Source organism: Diadema antillarum, unplaced genomic scaffold (assembly GCF_040938485.1).
Source record: "Diadema antillarum isolate AM-2024a unplaced genomic scaffold, OU_Dant_1.0 seq00001781_RagTag, whole genome shotgun sequence".
NCBI classification, from domain to species: Eukaryota; Metazoa; Echinodermata; class Echinoidea; order Diadematoida; family Diadematidae; genus Diadema; species Diadema antillarum.
In genome coordinates this window covers 86,203-101,205 of record NW_027272459.1, presented here as the reverse complement: position 1 = coordinate 101,205, position 15,003 = coordinate 86,203, and the positions used below count along the sequence as shown (strand labels likewise).

Below are 15,003 nucleotides of genomic sequence, written 5' to 3'. Positions count from 1 at the left end.
CCTCGAATTTATCTTGTCTACCACCTACTTCAGCTTTGATGGCAAGATATACCACCAGAAATACGGAGTAGCTATGGGCAGCCCTGTGTCACCCATTGTCGCAAACATCTATATGGAATACTTGGAAGAAGAAGCCATCCGCATCCGCTCATGATGACATCAAACCTAGAGTTTGGAAACGGTATGTGGATGACATCCTTGCCATTGTAAAAGTGGACACAGTCGACAGACTCAAGGCACACTTGGACCAAGTTGATGACACAGGCAGCATCAAATTCACTCATGAGCTAGAGGTTGATAACTCCATCCCTTTCCTGGACACCAAGATCACCAAAAGACCAGATGGCACAACCAAGATGGTCGTCTACAGGAAAAAGACACACACGGGACAGTACCTGAACTTCCAATCACACCATCCACTCCAAAAATTAGGGGTTATCCGCACACTCATGGACAGAGCACACTGCATTGTCACTGAGGAGGCAGACCTGAAGGCAGAGGAAGAATATATCCAGTCCTCTCTCAGGAAGTGTGGATACCCTGGCTGGTCCTTCAAGAAAACCAAAAGAAAAAGGGGGGGAAATCAGACCAAGAAGAACTCACAGACCAAACCAACCAATCAGAGGAGGAAGTTGGTAACCATCCCATAAGTAAAGGGTACCTCTGAAGCCCTACAAAGGATTTACCAGAAATACCACATCTCCACAGCATTCAGGCCACACAAAAAACTCAGGAACATCTTAGTACACTCAAAAGACAAAAGATCCATCGATGACCAAGCGGGGGTAGTTTACCAGATTCCATGTGGGAACTGCAAAAGAAGCTACATTGGAGAAACAGCCAGGAAATTTGGTACCAGGAAAAATGAACACAAACAAGAGGTGGACACAGTTAGTGCATCCTACTTCACAAGAGGAAAAAGAAAGGAATCCACCTCCCACATGCACAAGTCGGCCATCAGCGACCATGTGGCCAGTGAAAATCACCACATCAACTGGAAGAAGTGTTCCATCCTAGCCACAGACTCTGGGAAAACCTCACGCTGGATAAGGGAAGTCATTCATATTCGCAAACAACAAGGGAAAACCTTCAATCCAGACCTGGGGCAATACTTACTTTCCTCAATATACGATCCCATTCTCTCGGATCGGCGTGCGCCAGCTACGTTGGCTCGTGGGAAGTCCTTCTCACAGCGCTCGATCTGAAGAAGCCTGCAGATCCAGCAGGCGAAAGTCTTATCAAGCAAAGGTAATTTCCACTGATTGTGATAAAATGAATGTTCATCCAAGTAAACACTTTATTATTCAATGTTTTAGTAGTAACTATTCTGATTAAAATCCAGGGCAAGCATACTCGGGTTGGATATAAAAATATTAAATATGATTATGACGGTAAATATTTGGATAATATTGTTTCCTCGACAATCTGGATCAATATTTGAGTAATTGTAAGTGATTTTACTTCAATAATTACTCAAAATACCCATAAACATGGTTCTCCACACACTAAACGAATGCGGGACAAGGTGTCCCATATGTAACTGTCCCATATGTAACATGTCATGTCTTGTCTTCAGTTAGAACCTGTAATTAGAGCTTTTTTACATCATGACATGAAACTTACCTCTGATAATCTTGAGTGTTGTGACTTTTATCACACTGAGTTACAAGTTGTGAAATAAAATACTTTCAGAGAGTTTTCATGTTGAAAAAAAAATGGTTGAAAAAAACTTTTTTTGTTGGTCGCAAACGTAATAGCACATATTATCTCTTCTACAATATGATTGTCAAGGTCATATTTCCCAATTTTTTACATGATTATTCTTCTCCTAGATTTCAGTCACCATGATGAAGTTCCATATAGTCAAAGGCCATTTGCACTATTTGTCTGTCCGTGAAAGTCTCTGAAATGTCCCGTACGTAACGCGGGCGTTATCTTGGACTTGACCGATCCCATTACTGCCTCTTTAGGTCAGGTTGCGGATTTCGTGGGTGACCTTTTGGACAAGGGTTTTCCTTTGGCTACTTTCAAGTCCTACAGCTGGGTCAGTTATTGCTTCCTCTCAAGGGCTTTGTCCTTTGTGCGCTTGTGATTTCATTACTGCCTATCTAGGTTAGGTTGCGGATTTCCCAGTTGACTTTTTTGACAAGGGTCTTGCTTTGGCTACTTTCAAATCCTACAGCTAGGTCAGCTATTGCTTCCTGTCATAAGGGCTTTGTCGACAGGAAATTGGTATCTGCTTCCCCCTTCCTTACCAAATTGTTGCGATCGTTCTTCTTGAGACCTCCGGTAATGACCTTGCTTCCAGCTTGTAGTTTTTGTCGAGCCCACCGGAGGTGCGGGGAGACTAAGGAATCGCCTGCAGCGTCTGTCCGTCCGTTGTCCGTCCGTCCATCCGTCATCTGTCCGTAACGCTACAAAAACTTCAATAATTCTCTACTGAGGACTTCAATTTCGGTCAAACTTGGAGGGAAGAGTGGTTATACAAAGATACACATTTTTCCAATCATGAAGGTCACCTCAATGTCAAATGTCACAGGCAGGGGTCAATGAACTTTAGGTTCCAATGTTAAGTTTTTACGGCACGTTTCAATTATGGCTCATAACTTTTGATGTATAGGTCCGTTTGTGACCACACTTGGATGGTAAATGTCCCTTGGGGAGTTGAAGGTCATCACAAGGTCAAAGGTCACAGAAAGGGGTCAACAAACTTTTAGGGCCCAATGTTAAGGTTTTTTCCCTCGCGTTTCAATTATGGCTCATAACTTTTGATCCCTATGTCTGTTTTTGACCAAACTTGGCTGGTAAATGTCCCTTGGGGAGTTGAAGTTCATCACAAGTTCAAAGTTCATAGGCAGGGTCAATTCATTTCCGGGAGTTAGAAACAGTAATTTCTTTTAGACACGAATGGGCGAGACACATTTTGGCACTTGCTTTGTCCTGCTGTTCTTAGGTCCCTTGCCAGGGCCCCCTTCAAACCGATGGCCAAGGCTTCTCTTTGGCATCTTACTTTGAAAACGGTTTTCCTGATTGCCATTGCTTCGGGTCATGGAGACAGTTCTATGCGTGCGTTATGTCTTGACAAAGGACATATTCACTGGAAAACTTCAGGGGTAGGGCTGATCCCCAAGTCAGATCCTCTCGCTAAAAATCAGACCGAGTCCTCGAAACAAGTGGAGATATCCACTTTCAAGTTCAAAACTTTTTGATCTGTGTTTAATTGTAAATTAATAAAATGAAATTTTTTATTATGTATTTAATTCGCATTTTCTTTATTCTGATGAAACTGTAGCTGACTTGGAACTTTTTCAGTATGTATCTGTATATATCGTAAATGATTTTATATAACATTTGTATCTCAGGACCTTGATGAAAATCAGTACATTTGCTGATCATGTAATCCTGAATAAAGATGTTTTAATAATAATAATAATAATAATAATAATAATAATATCCCTTCCCAAGCTCTCCTCACATTTCTCTGTTTAGGACAAAACCTGGTGCAAGCGCTATAATAGTAAGTGGATGTTGTTTGTGTCCACTGTGGCTCCATTTGGCGCTGTTTCAGCGGCTACCATCTCTAAGTGGTTAGTTGACTGTATCAGAATGGGTGGACCGGAAGCCATCTTTGATTCGAGCACATGACACGAGAGCGCTCTGCTCTTTGTGGGCACTGTTTAACGGCGCTGGGCTACACAATATCTAAAATGCAGCCTATTGGTCCAATGCGAATTCCTTCATTTCCTGTTATCTTAAAGACATGGTGGTAAAGGAAGCAGCCTTCAGGAGGGCGGTCCTTGAGATGTCCGCAGGGGACACCACCGGTGCCAACACTAGTGCTCGGAAGTCCTCACAATAGCGCTCCTGTTTATCTCATTTCCAAGCCTCCCATTGTTTTTATAGTTTATATCTGTGCCAATCAGTATTAGTTATGTGATAAGCAAAAGGTAAGATATTCCTGGAATTATATTATTGTATCCCCCGAACAGAGTTCGGAGGATACTATGGATTTGGCCTCGTCGCGCCCGTCCGCGTCCGCCGCCGCCGCCGCCGCCGCCGCCACCGCAGAGATTTCCTTGTGAGCGCTCTACCAGCTGCGTTTCTTTTCTGATCATCTTCAAAGTTGGCATGAAGGTGTATTATGGTTAGACGAAGACGCCTATTGTTTTTGGTGATGGCGCCCTCGCTTGTTCCGTCTGTATACATGGAAAGGTAAATCCAATAGGGTCTGCTTGTGAGCGCTCTACCGGCTGCGTTTCTTTTCCGATCATCTTCAAAGTTGGCATGAAGGTGTAGTATGGTTAGACGAAGACACCTATTGTTTTTGGTGATGGCGCCCTCGCTTGTTCCGTCTGTATACATGAAAAGGTAAATCCAATAGGGTCTGCTTGTGAGCGCTCTACTGGCTGCAGTTCTTCTTCGATCATCTTCAAACTTGGCATGAAGGTGTATTATGGTTAGACGAAGATGCCTATTGTTTGTGGTGATGGCGCCCTCGCTTGTTCCGTTTTTATACATGAAAAGGTAAATCCAATAGGGTCTGCTTGTGAATGCTCTACTGGCTGCAGTTCTTCTTCGATCATCTTCAAACTTGGCATGAAGGTGTATTATGAATAGACGAAGACGCCTATTGTTTTTGGTGATGGCGCCCTTGCTTGTTCCGTCTTTATACATGAAAAGGTAAATCCATTAGGGTCTGCTTGTGAGCGCTCTACTGGCTGCAGTTCTTCTATCATATTCAAACTTGGCATGAAGGTGTATTATGGTTAGACGAAGATGCCTATAGTTTTTGGTGATGGCGCCCTCGCTTGTTCCGTCTTTAGGGTCTGCTTGTGAGCGCTCTACTGGCTGCAGTTCTTCTTCGATCGTCTTCAAACTTGGCATGAAGGTGTATTATGAATAGACGAAGACGCCTATTGTTTTTGGTGGTGGCGCCCTCGCTTGTTCCGTATTTATACATGAAAAGGTAAATCCAATAGGGTCTGCTTGTGAGCGCTCTACTGGCTGCAGTTCTTCTTCGATCATCTTCAAACTTGTCATGAAGGTGTATTATGGTTAGACGAAGATGCCTAACATTTTTGATGATGGCGCCCTCGCTTGTTCTGTCTTTATACATGAAAAGGTAAATCAAATAGGGTCTGCTTGTGAGCGCTCTACTGGCTGCAGTTCTTCGATCATTTTCAAACTTGGCATGAAGGTGTTTTATGGTTAGACGAAGACCCATTGTTTTTGGTGATGGCGCCCTCGCTTGTTCCGTCTTAAGAGTCTGCTTGGCAGCGCTCTACTGGCTGCAGTTCTTCTTCGATAATCTTCAAATTTGGCATGAAGGTGTATTATGAATAGACGAAGACGCCTTTTGTTTTTGGTGATGGCGCCCTCGCTTGTTCTGTCTTTATATGTGAAAAGGTAAATTCAATAGGGTCTGCTTATGAGCGCTCTACTGGCTGCATTTCTTCGATCATCTTCAAATTTGGCATGAAGGTGTATTATGGTAAGATGAAGAGGCCTATTGTTTTTGGTGATAGCGCCCTCGCTTGTTCCGTCTTTATATGTGAAAAGATAAATTCAATAGGGTCTGCTTGTGAGCGCTCTACTGGCTGCAGTTCTTCTTCGATCATCTTCAAATTGGCATGAAGGTGTATTAAGGTAAGATGAAGAGGCCTATTGTTTTTGGTGATGGCGCCCTCGCTTGTTCCGTCTTTATACATGAAAAGGTAAATTCAATAGGGTCTGCTTGTGAGCGCTCTACTGGCTGCAGTTCTTCTGAGATCATCGTCAAATTTGGCATGAAGGTCCATCATGGTAAAGCGAAGCTGCCTATTGTTTTTTGTGTGGGCAGAGACATTGTTGCCATGGTAACAAGAATTTTTGTGGAAATAGCAGAGATTTCCTTGAGAGTGCTCTACTGGCTGCATTTATTCTCCAATCATCTTCAAATTTGGCATGAAGGTCCATTATGGTAAAGCAAGGCCGCCTATTTTTTTGGTTTCGGCGGAGACATCGTTGCCATGGAAACAAGAATTTTTGTGGAAATAGCAGAGATTTTCTTGTGAGCGCTCTACCGGCTGCATTTCTTCCATGATCATCTTCAAATTTGGCATGAAGGTCCTTTATTGTACATGTGTCCGAAGTTTAGAAGGCCTGTACATCACTGACTACACAGAAGATGCTCTTTACTGTGAACCCAAAGTCACTGCTGCTCTTGAGGCAATGCCCCTATTGACAATAACTGCTACACCACTTCAGTAGCACAAGGTACACTTCCATACTTTGTCGGTGACATGGCATATGCTCTGGCGACAATTGCTCCTGCATTGATACCTCTCTAGAGACAGAGTTAGTCTCATGGGTATGATTGGGTGTTAGGTTCAAGGCAGACTAAAGATTTGGATTAGGGTAAGCGTTAAGCTTTATGTGCGCTTCAACACTAGGATTCCTTGCCGGAGCATTTGTCATCACAGCATTTGTCATGGAACCCGCTTTGTCAGTTAACAAAACAATAAGATATCAGAAGTGGAAGCAAAACCCCCCCCCCCCCCCCAAAAAAAAAAAAAAAAAAAAATTGTCTGCATTGATACCTGTTGTCACATATTGCCATATTATACATTTTTATCCCAAATTCATCCAATTCGCAGATTGGAAGAGGGTTAGGTTTACAGTGCATCCAGATTACTCTATAATTGTATTCCCTCACAGGTACTACCAGAGAATACTTTAGATTCTGCAGAGTTACACCGCTACATCATACTATTGTCATCAAATTTAGTACCCAGAGGCAAAATGTGGACAGGATCATTGTTGCCATGATAACTGTATTGAGTTATGGAATTTCTGTGTGAGCTCTATATATTGCGATGATGTATGATGCTGTGGGTTCGGGGGATACATGTGCTCGGCTGCGCGACCCGCCGAGCACCAATTTCTAGTTATTGAAGGGACACATCTTATATATGAGAGGAATATTTTTCCTTTTGAGTTTCCCACCCACCTTCCCCCTTTGTTTTGTGTTGTTTTGGTTGGTTTTTCTATGCTCCTCCGGTTATGGGAGGACTTCTTGGGGGATGATGGGGCTGAGGTCATGGGGCATGCTAGCCTTGCGTGCAATCAATTTTTAGTTTGGGGTTATTCTAATTTGTCTCCCATCTTATATCCTTTTTATGTTCAAGCCAAAGGGCAGCTGTGAGGGAGAACACAGCATTGGTTATGTGATAAGCAAAAGGTAAGATATTCCTCTTTCATATACTGTAAAAGTGGTTCCTTTCGTGGTGGTTTTATTTTCGCGCTTTGAGATTGAACCGCGAATTTAACATCACACGAAAATTTTTTGAAAAGTCGCAGGAAATTAACCACGCAAGGAAATGTTTTGAACTCGCCACTTGTTACAACGCTATTGCGCACATGCACACACGAAGATTCCGCGCATTGAGTGTAGTGACGGTCAACACACACACAGCGATACCGCGCAATGTAGGTACAAGCATGTTAGAAAGTACTCGAGACACAGGATTTCAGGTAAGCCTGCATTTGATTTTAATTTCTATTTAATAAATAACAGAATAATTGGATTATAGTTTGGGTTTTCATGTGCAAAATAAAACAGTTTTTGCCGACTGTGAATTCACAGATTTTGCCGACCGCGAATTTAAACACACGCGAAAAAGTCGGCACCGATGGAAACTGCGAAAGTATCTGTACGCGAAAGAAACCACTTTTACAGTAAGATGTATCTCTTCAGATAATCATAATTTTGTGAGTCAGAGGGGGCTTTAAAGGATAATGTGATTTAAAGGCACAGGTACTAGGAGTCATCACTTACAAGAAGATGAGTATTGTTGATCCTCCTTATCTATGCAAGTTGTTCAACACTATATGCCTAATGTAAGAGCCTACTTTGATCTCTCTGTTTTGATTTCATAGATATGAGGCAGGAGATAGCTGTGAGGCAGGCCTCCGAGCCACCCAACAACGATGCGGAGAGTGCAGCAATAACAGCAAATGGAAGGCACATGCCAGCAGGGGATAACACTGTGGATAACAAAGCTCTACATGAGGCTGAGACAAATGCCACACAAGGGAAAGGTTAGGATTGAATTCTCTTTGCACTTATAAACTGAAATCATTACTTGTCTTTCCTCTCTTGCACTCAGATTAATTTTGTAATTTTGAATCAGACTGCTTTTTTATGTAGCCATATACTTAAGTAGTGATGTCAGTCTGAAAGCATCCTGTTTTCCTCACCTTAGCCAAAGGCTCAATTTAGCTATCGTGATCATTCATCATCTGTCATGGGTAATGCTTCAAATATATTCAGTTTCCACTTGAAAACTCCACAACAGATTTTCACGAAACTTAGCAGGTAGCATCCCTGGGATAGTAGGATCTCAATTTGTTCATATGTTCACCATGCCCCCCTGGGGCCCCAAAGCCCTGAAATTAAGGAATCCTTATAAAATGATTACAGCGGTTTCAAACTTATAGAGTATCTACATGAAATGTATTTTGCATGATATGTTTTTTGAACTTTTGGTGCACATGCTCAAGGTCCAAGGTCAAGGTAAAGCGCTCAAAATTTCACTATTTCCCCCATATCTTTATAATGCCTGCAGGTACATTTTAGCTCACCTGAGCCTTTGGCTCAGGTGAACTACTGCGATCATTCTTCGTCTGTCGTCCATCCGTCCGTCATCCATCGAGCATAAACTTTTTACATTTTCATCTTCTTCTTGAAAACCCCAAGACCAGTTTTCACAAAACTTGGCAGGTAGCATCCCTAGGGGGTTAGGATCTCAATTTGTTAAAATGGGCACCATGTCCCACCCAGGGGGCCCGGGGGGGGGGGGGGGGGGGGACAAAAAACCCAAAATTAAGGAATCTTTAAAAATCTTCTCCTCCAAATGGAGGCCTAAAACTTTTTACATTTTCATCTTTTTCATGAAAACATCTTGATTGATTTTTACCAAACTTGGCAGGTAGTATCACTAGGGAGCTAGGATCTCAATTTGTTAAAATGGGCACCATGCCCCACCCAGGGGGCCACCAGGGGGGCCTCAAACCCCCAAAATGAAGGAATCTTTAAAAGTCTCTTCTCAGAACCAGAAGTGATAGAGCTAAGTTGATTCTAGGATTTAATACATTGATGACTGTAGTTTCAAGTTTGCTCATGGCGGAATCAGGGGTGCCCCATTAGGGACCCAGGGAAGGGGGTGGGGAGAGGTCCTAATGGGGCCTAAATTGTACATTTTCATTTTCTTCTTGAGAACTCCATAACTGATTTTCACCAAACTTGGCAGGTAACATCCCTAGGGGAATAGGATCTCAATTTGATTCAATGGGCACCGTGTCCCACCTGGGGGGAGGGGGGCCCAAGGGGCCCAAACTTCCCAAAATTAAAGAATCTTTAAAAATCTTCTCCAGAATCAGTAGTGATAGATCTAAGTAAATTCTATGAGTTAGTACATTAATGACTGTAGTTTTAATTTTGTTCATAGCAGATCCAGGGGTGCCCCCTTGGGGGCAGGGGTAGGGGTGGGGAGGTCCAAATTGGGGCCTGAATTGTACATTTTCATCTTCTTCTTGAAAACCTCATAATGGATTTTCACCAAACTTAGCTATAGGGGGTTAGGATATCAGTTTGTTAAAATGGGCACCATGCGCCAACCAGGGGGCCCCCAACCCCACCCCCCCCCCAAAAAAAAGGCATCTTTAAACATCTTCTTCTCTAGAACCAGAAGTGATAGATTTAAAATTGGTACTATGAGGTACATTTTCATCTTCTACTTGAGAATGCCTAGTCAAATTTTAGTAGAGCTGTGTGTAATTTAGATTAGTGACTGCGTGAAAGGTGAACTTGTGATACTCTTGTTTGAAACTTATATCCCTTTCATACCAGACGCTGAACAGTGGATGACGTCCAGAGGTCGTCCACTGTTCACCCTCGACCATGTTTCGGCACATTTTGGTAAATTACCAAAATGTGCAGTTACCAAAATGTGCTATGACATGTTACAGCACATCCTGGTAAATTGCACATTTTGGTAAATTACCAAAATGTGCAGGACATTGACGGCACATTTGGGTAACTTTCTGTTCCTCCACAATCATCACAAAAACAAATTGTAAGTGCAGCTGTTTTTTGTCCCCACCGAATGATTAAGGCTGTGTTTATCTAACTTGAGAGAGAGAATCGCTTTTCAAAACGTGTTTGGAACGGTGTTTGCAAACGTTGTTTGAAACGTGATTCTCAGCGTGCCTCGTTTATCTAACCATCATGCAATCGTGATTCGAGTGGTGTCACTGCGCAGCTGCTTTGCGCCGTTTGACCCCGGGAAGTAAAGGTCAACTGCATACCACCAAACATGCCTCATCAGTCACACACAAATAATGGGCAGAGAGCACAACCGGAAACAGTTGGGATTTGACCTTGAGATACAAACGCGTTTCAAAACGGCATTGCATTTATCTACTCACAGAACGGTTATCGTGGTCTCAAACGTGTTTCAAAACCCCCTTTGAAAGGCGTTTCAAAACGGCGTTTCTAAACGCGTTTGAAAACATGGTTGCATTTATCTAACCCCTGAAAATGCCTCAAACGCGTTTAGGATTGTGATTCTGCTTCAGAAAATTTTTAGATAAACGCAGCCAAAGATAAAAAGATGAAAATTTATGCATGACGCACGACGGATGAAAACGGATGGCGTTAGCTCACGATATAAAGCCCAAGGTATTTTGACCCTTCCCAGGCCCAAAGGGGGGGGGGGGGGGGGGGGGGGGGCACATTGTGCCACCCCCCTGTATAACTTTGTTATATAACTTTGTTATTGTTTGATGTATCATCGTCATATTTGGCACATGGGTAGAGCAACTCATACTCTACATGACCGCACAATTGATTTTTTCAAGGTCACCCATAAATGGCGCTATTCAACAAAATATAAAGAAATACATAGGAAATATGGTAAAAATATGACTTTTCTGTATAATTTCTTTATTCCCATTATATATGTCTTACTACAGATCTATCATTTTCATATTTACCACTAATGATGTACAAGTCGAATTTCATTATTTGTTATGGTTGGCATTTCTCAAGGTCACCACATGGGGGCGCTATTCATAACAACATAAAGAAATACATTATGAGACGTGTGATGCATTGTTTGAGATAGGTACGTGTATAGTTATCACATTTCATATTTCTATAATGAGTTTTAAGTTTGCAGATTGATGAAAAGATAAACAAATGATATTACAGGCATTAACTTTGGTTGAAGGAATCAAAATGACACAATATAGAAGGGCAATCTTTGGATAATACTGTTTTCAATTATCTCTCTTATGTCTGTTGTACTTGACCCACACTTACAACTTTGGGACCCTACCCCCTAAGAATGATCCTCACCGAGTTTGATTGTCTTAAATCCACCCACCGGTTCTGAAGAAGATGAAAATGTGTTTTCCCCCTTGCCCCCCCCCCCCTCCAATTTACCAAAATGTGCCGTAACAGACCACTGTTGGTATGAAAGGTAGCCCGAAAAAGACACCCGGGTGAACAGTGGATGAACAGTGGACCAACAGTAAATGCGATGTGTGATAGACCGTCTTGCACGAACAGTGGATGAACACTGGATGTCGTTCTGGTATGAAAGGTCTCACCCGCACAAACATTGGATGTCCACCGGAACCGGAAATCCTAGAACGCATAAGCGCGTGCCTTGTATCACTTAGGCCTATGTATGTTGAAAAAAAAAACGTGTATAAATTTCACTGTACAGTATGCATGCACGTGCATGCAAGTAATGACGATAAAATCAGTGATGACAATTTCAATAAACTGTAATGATAAATAATAAGAAGTGTGATTTTGACCTTTTAATCTGAAATGCTCTTAGTAATATTTTGACGTGATTTTAAGGGTATAATGAATATTAAGTGCAGAAGGAAAGAAAAAAAACAATTTTAAAAGAAATAGCTGCCTTGGTAACGTGTGCCCGAGCTCACCCAAGCGCACTCGAGCCACTCCAGACAAGCCTCCAGTATGAAACGGTGCTCTGCCCGCACCTCGTGTTTACTGAGGGCGGACGTCCACTAGGGCGCAGACAAGCGTAGGAAGAGTTGCGGAAGCAAATTCTGTCATTTCGGCAGCCTGTCCGCCTCGGATGCAGAAAAAATGTGAGAATCGGCTTGTTCTGGGACATTCCTAGGAATGTCCTTGGGATGTCCGTGGACTGACTGCGGACATTCCTAGGAGTGTCCTAGGAATCACTCCGGAAGAGCGCGAAATACCCCGGAATATGCTAATCGTACCTGGGCAGACACCAGGAATGATTAAATCATGAACGAGGACAGTCAGGATGACTTGTGGACAACAAGAGTTAGATATGCAGACAGTATAAGGAAATAGGGCAAGGTTGTAAATTGGGAGCGACTTTCAATTTTTGTCATTTGACTGCTAGCCATCATGGAGGTCACACCAGCCAAAATTCGCTTTGCCCTATTGCTTCAAATACCAGCTGTGAGAGATGCTGTGATAGCACTTACAGCTCACAGGTCCGTGAGGCATCACAGACCTGATACATGGTATGCTTTACCCGACTCTGTAAAAACACGAACATCTCTGTTTTCTTTCAAAGCTTGTTTTAAAGAAATATGTTTTAACTCAATATATTTGATAAAATAAAGTATAATGATTGATATGATTTTGTTTATGTTTTGGTCTGAATTTATTAGTATTGTTGTACTGATATACTGAAGAATAATTATTAGCTCACTTGAGCCAAAGGCTCAAGTGATCGCGCTTCATCCGGCGTGCGTCGTGCGTTGTCCATTATCCGTCATCCGTCAGCGTAAACTCTTTGATCTTCTTCATTTTCATCTTCTTCTTGAGAACCCCACGACCGATTTTCACCAAACTTGGCAGGTAGCATCCCTAGGGAGATAGGATCTCAATTTGTGCAAATGGGCACCATGCCCCACCTGGGGGGCCTCCAGATAGAGGGGCCCAAACCCCCCCCAAAAAAAAAAAAAAAATCAAGGAATCTTAAAAAATCTTTGTCTCTAGGACCAGAAGTGATTGAACTAAGTTAATACTCTGAGTTAGTACATTGATGACTGTAGATTCAAGTTTGTTCATGGCAGAATCAGGTGTCCCCCCCCCCCTTGGGACCCAGGGGAAGGGGGTGGGGAGGGATCCTAATGGAGCCCAAATTGTACATTTTCATCTTTTTCTTGAAAATACCATTATGAATTTTCACCAAACTTGGCAGGTAGCATCCCTAGGGGGATAGAATCTCATTCCCATGAAATGGGCACCATGCCCGAACTGTGGGGCCCCAGGAAGCCGATATTGGGCCCTGAATTGTAAATTTTCATCTTTTTCTTGAAAATGCCATGATGAATTTTCACCAAATTTGGCAGGTAGCATCCCTACGGGGATAGAATCTCACTCCCATCAAATGGGCACCGCGCCCCAACTAGGGGCCCCAGGGGGCCTAAATTATAAATGTTCATCTTTTTCTTGAAAATGCCATGATGAATTTTCACCAAACTTGGCAGGTAGCATCCCCATGGGGATAGAATCTCATTCCCATCAAATGGGCACCATGCCCGAACTGGGGGTTCCAGGGGGGGCCTAAATTGGGGCCTAAATTGTAAATTTAGTTCTTTTTCTTGAAAACCCCATGATGAATTTTCACCAAATTTGGCTGCTAGCATCCCTAGGGGGATAGAGTCTCAATTCCATCAAAATGGACACCATGCCCCACCTGGGGGCCTCCCAGGAGGGCCCACCCCACCCCCCCCCCCCAGTCAGGAATCTTTAAAGATTTTCTCTAGAACCAGAAGTGATTGAGCTAAGTAAGGTAAAACAATGAGTCACTATATATTGATTACTGTTGTTTCAAGTTTGTCAATGGCAGAATCAGTGGTGCCCCCTCCCCCCGATGGGACCCAAGGGGATGGGATGGGTCCAAATGGTGATGTAAAATGTACATGTTCATAATCGTTGAAAACCCTTTGATGAACATTCACCAAACTTGACAGGTAGCATGTCAGGGGGTTTAGATTTATGAAAACAGTAGTTAGTAAAGGGGTTCTTTCGCGTTGGCTTCTCACTTTGTGCCGAAGGCTCTCAGGTTTCCCTCTCTTGCGCAGCTTGACATCCCGCAGGAAGTTCTTGTAACTGCTGGGTTTGCTGGACGCACCAGTAGGCCTGTGAGACAGAAGCTCTGCACGTGTGTAAGAAATGCTTGTGGCATGGGTGTGGTCAAAAGGTAGACAGTTTGTTGACATGAAAAACCTTGGAAACAGCCAAACTTACACTATACGAATCATTTCATTACAATAACAACTTCTTGATTAGATGCTATGTTGGTTGTACAAATTGGGTTAAAAGGTTTAAATGCTTCATTCAGCATTTTGATTTAGATAAATGCCCTGTCACCCCGTATTTTGCACACAAATAGACCATATTACATGGATCAGTTTGTAAAATAATCTCTTGATCTGCATCCAATTCAACTAGCTGCCTGTCAAAGTAATGCTAACCTCTGAAGGTTCAGTGGTGGACAGTCCCCCTTGAAAGGGCAAGAAAAAATGCTGTACGGGAGACTAGACTGCCGACCCGCCACCTGTGAAACATGCAAAGAAGTCACTCATACGGGCCCAGGTAGGGAGCAAAAATACCAAGAAGGCCACAACTCCCTCTTAGACCAACCTTTTTATCATGATGTGCATTGTGGCAGAGAAGCATGGCTGGGCTATAGCGGCACTCCAGCTGCCCGCGGCAGCAGCAGGTGCACTCCACCAGACCCAGGACCCAAGCCCTGCCCCTACCGCCGCAGACACCCTACCTCAGCAGGGTGGCCAAGCAGGCTATGTAGTAGAACTTTTCCAAGCATGAAGGGAACTCCTCTTTGTCAACACAAACAAGATAACCCTTCGTACCTGCTTGAAGAGATACAATCTCCAAATAACTCATCGTCACCATCAGGGCGGCAGGCCCAGAAG

General features: G+C 43.1%; 1 protein-coding gene across 1 annotated transcript in view; it reads left to right on the top strand.

The window, feature by feature from the left end:
• The window catches only part of LOC139712267 (nuclear distribution protein nudE-like 1-A), a 297,794-nt gene that overhangs the window by 211,998 nt on the left and 70,793 nt on the right, over positions 1–15,003 (top strand). Inside the window, exon 6 of the mRNA XM_071624108.1 lies at positions 7,918–8,079. Coding sequence (XP_071480209.1) covers positions 7,918–8,079 — 162 coding nt within the window. The remainder of the gene's footprint in view (positions 1–7,917; positions 8,080–15,003) is intronic.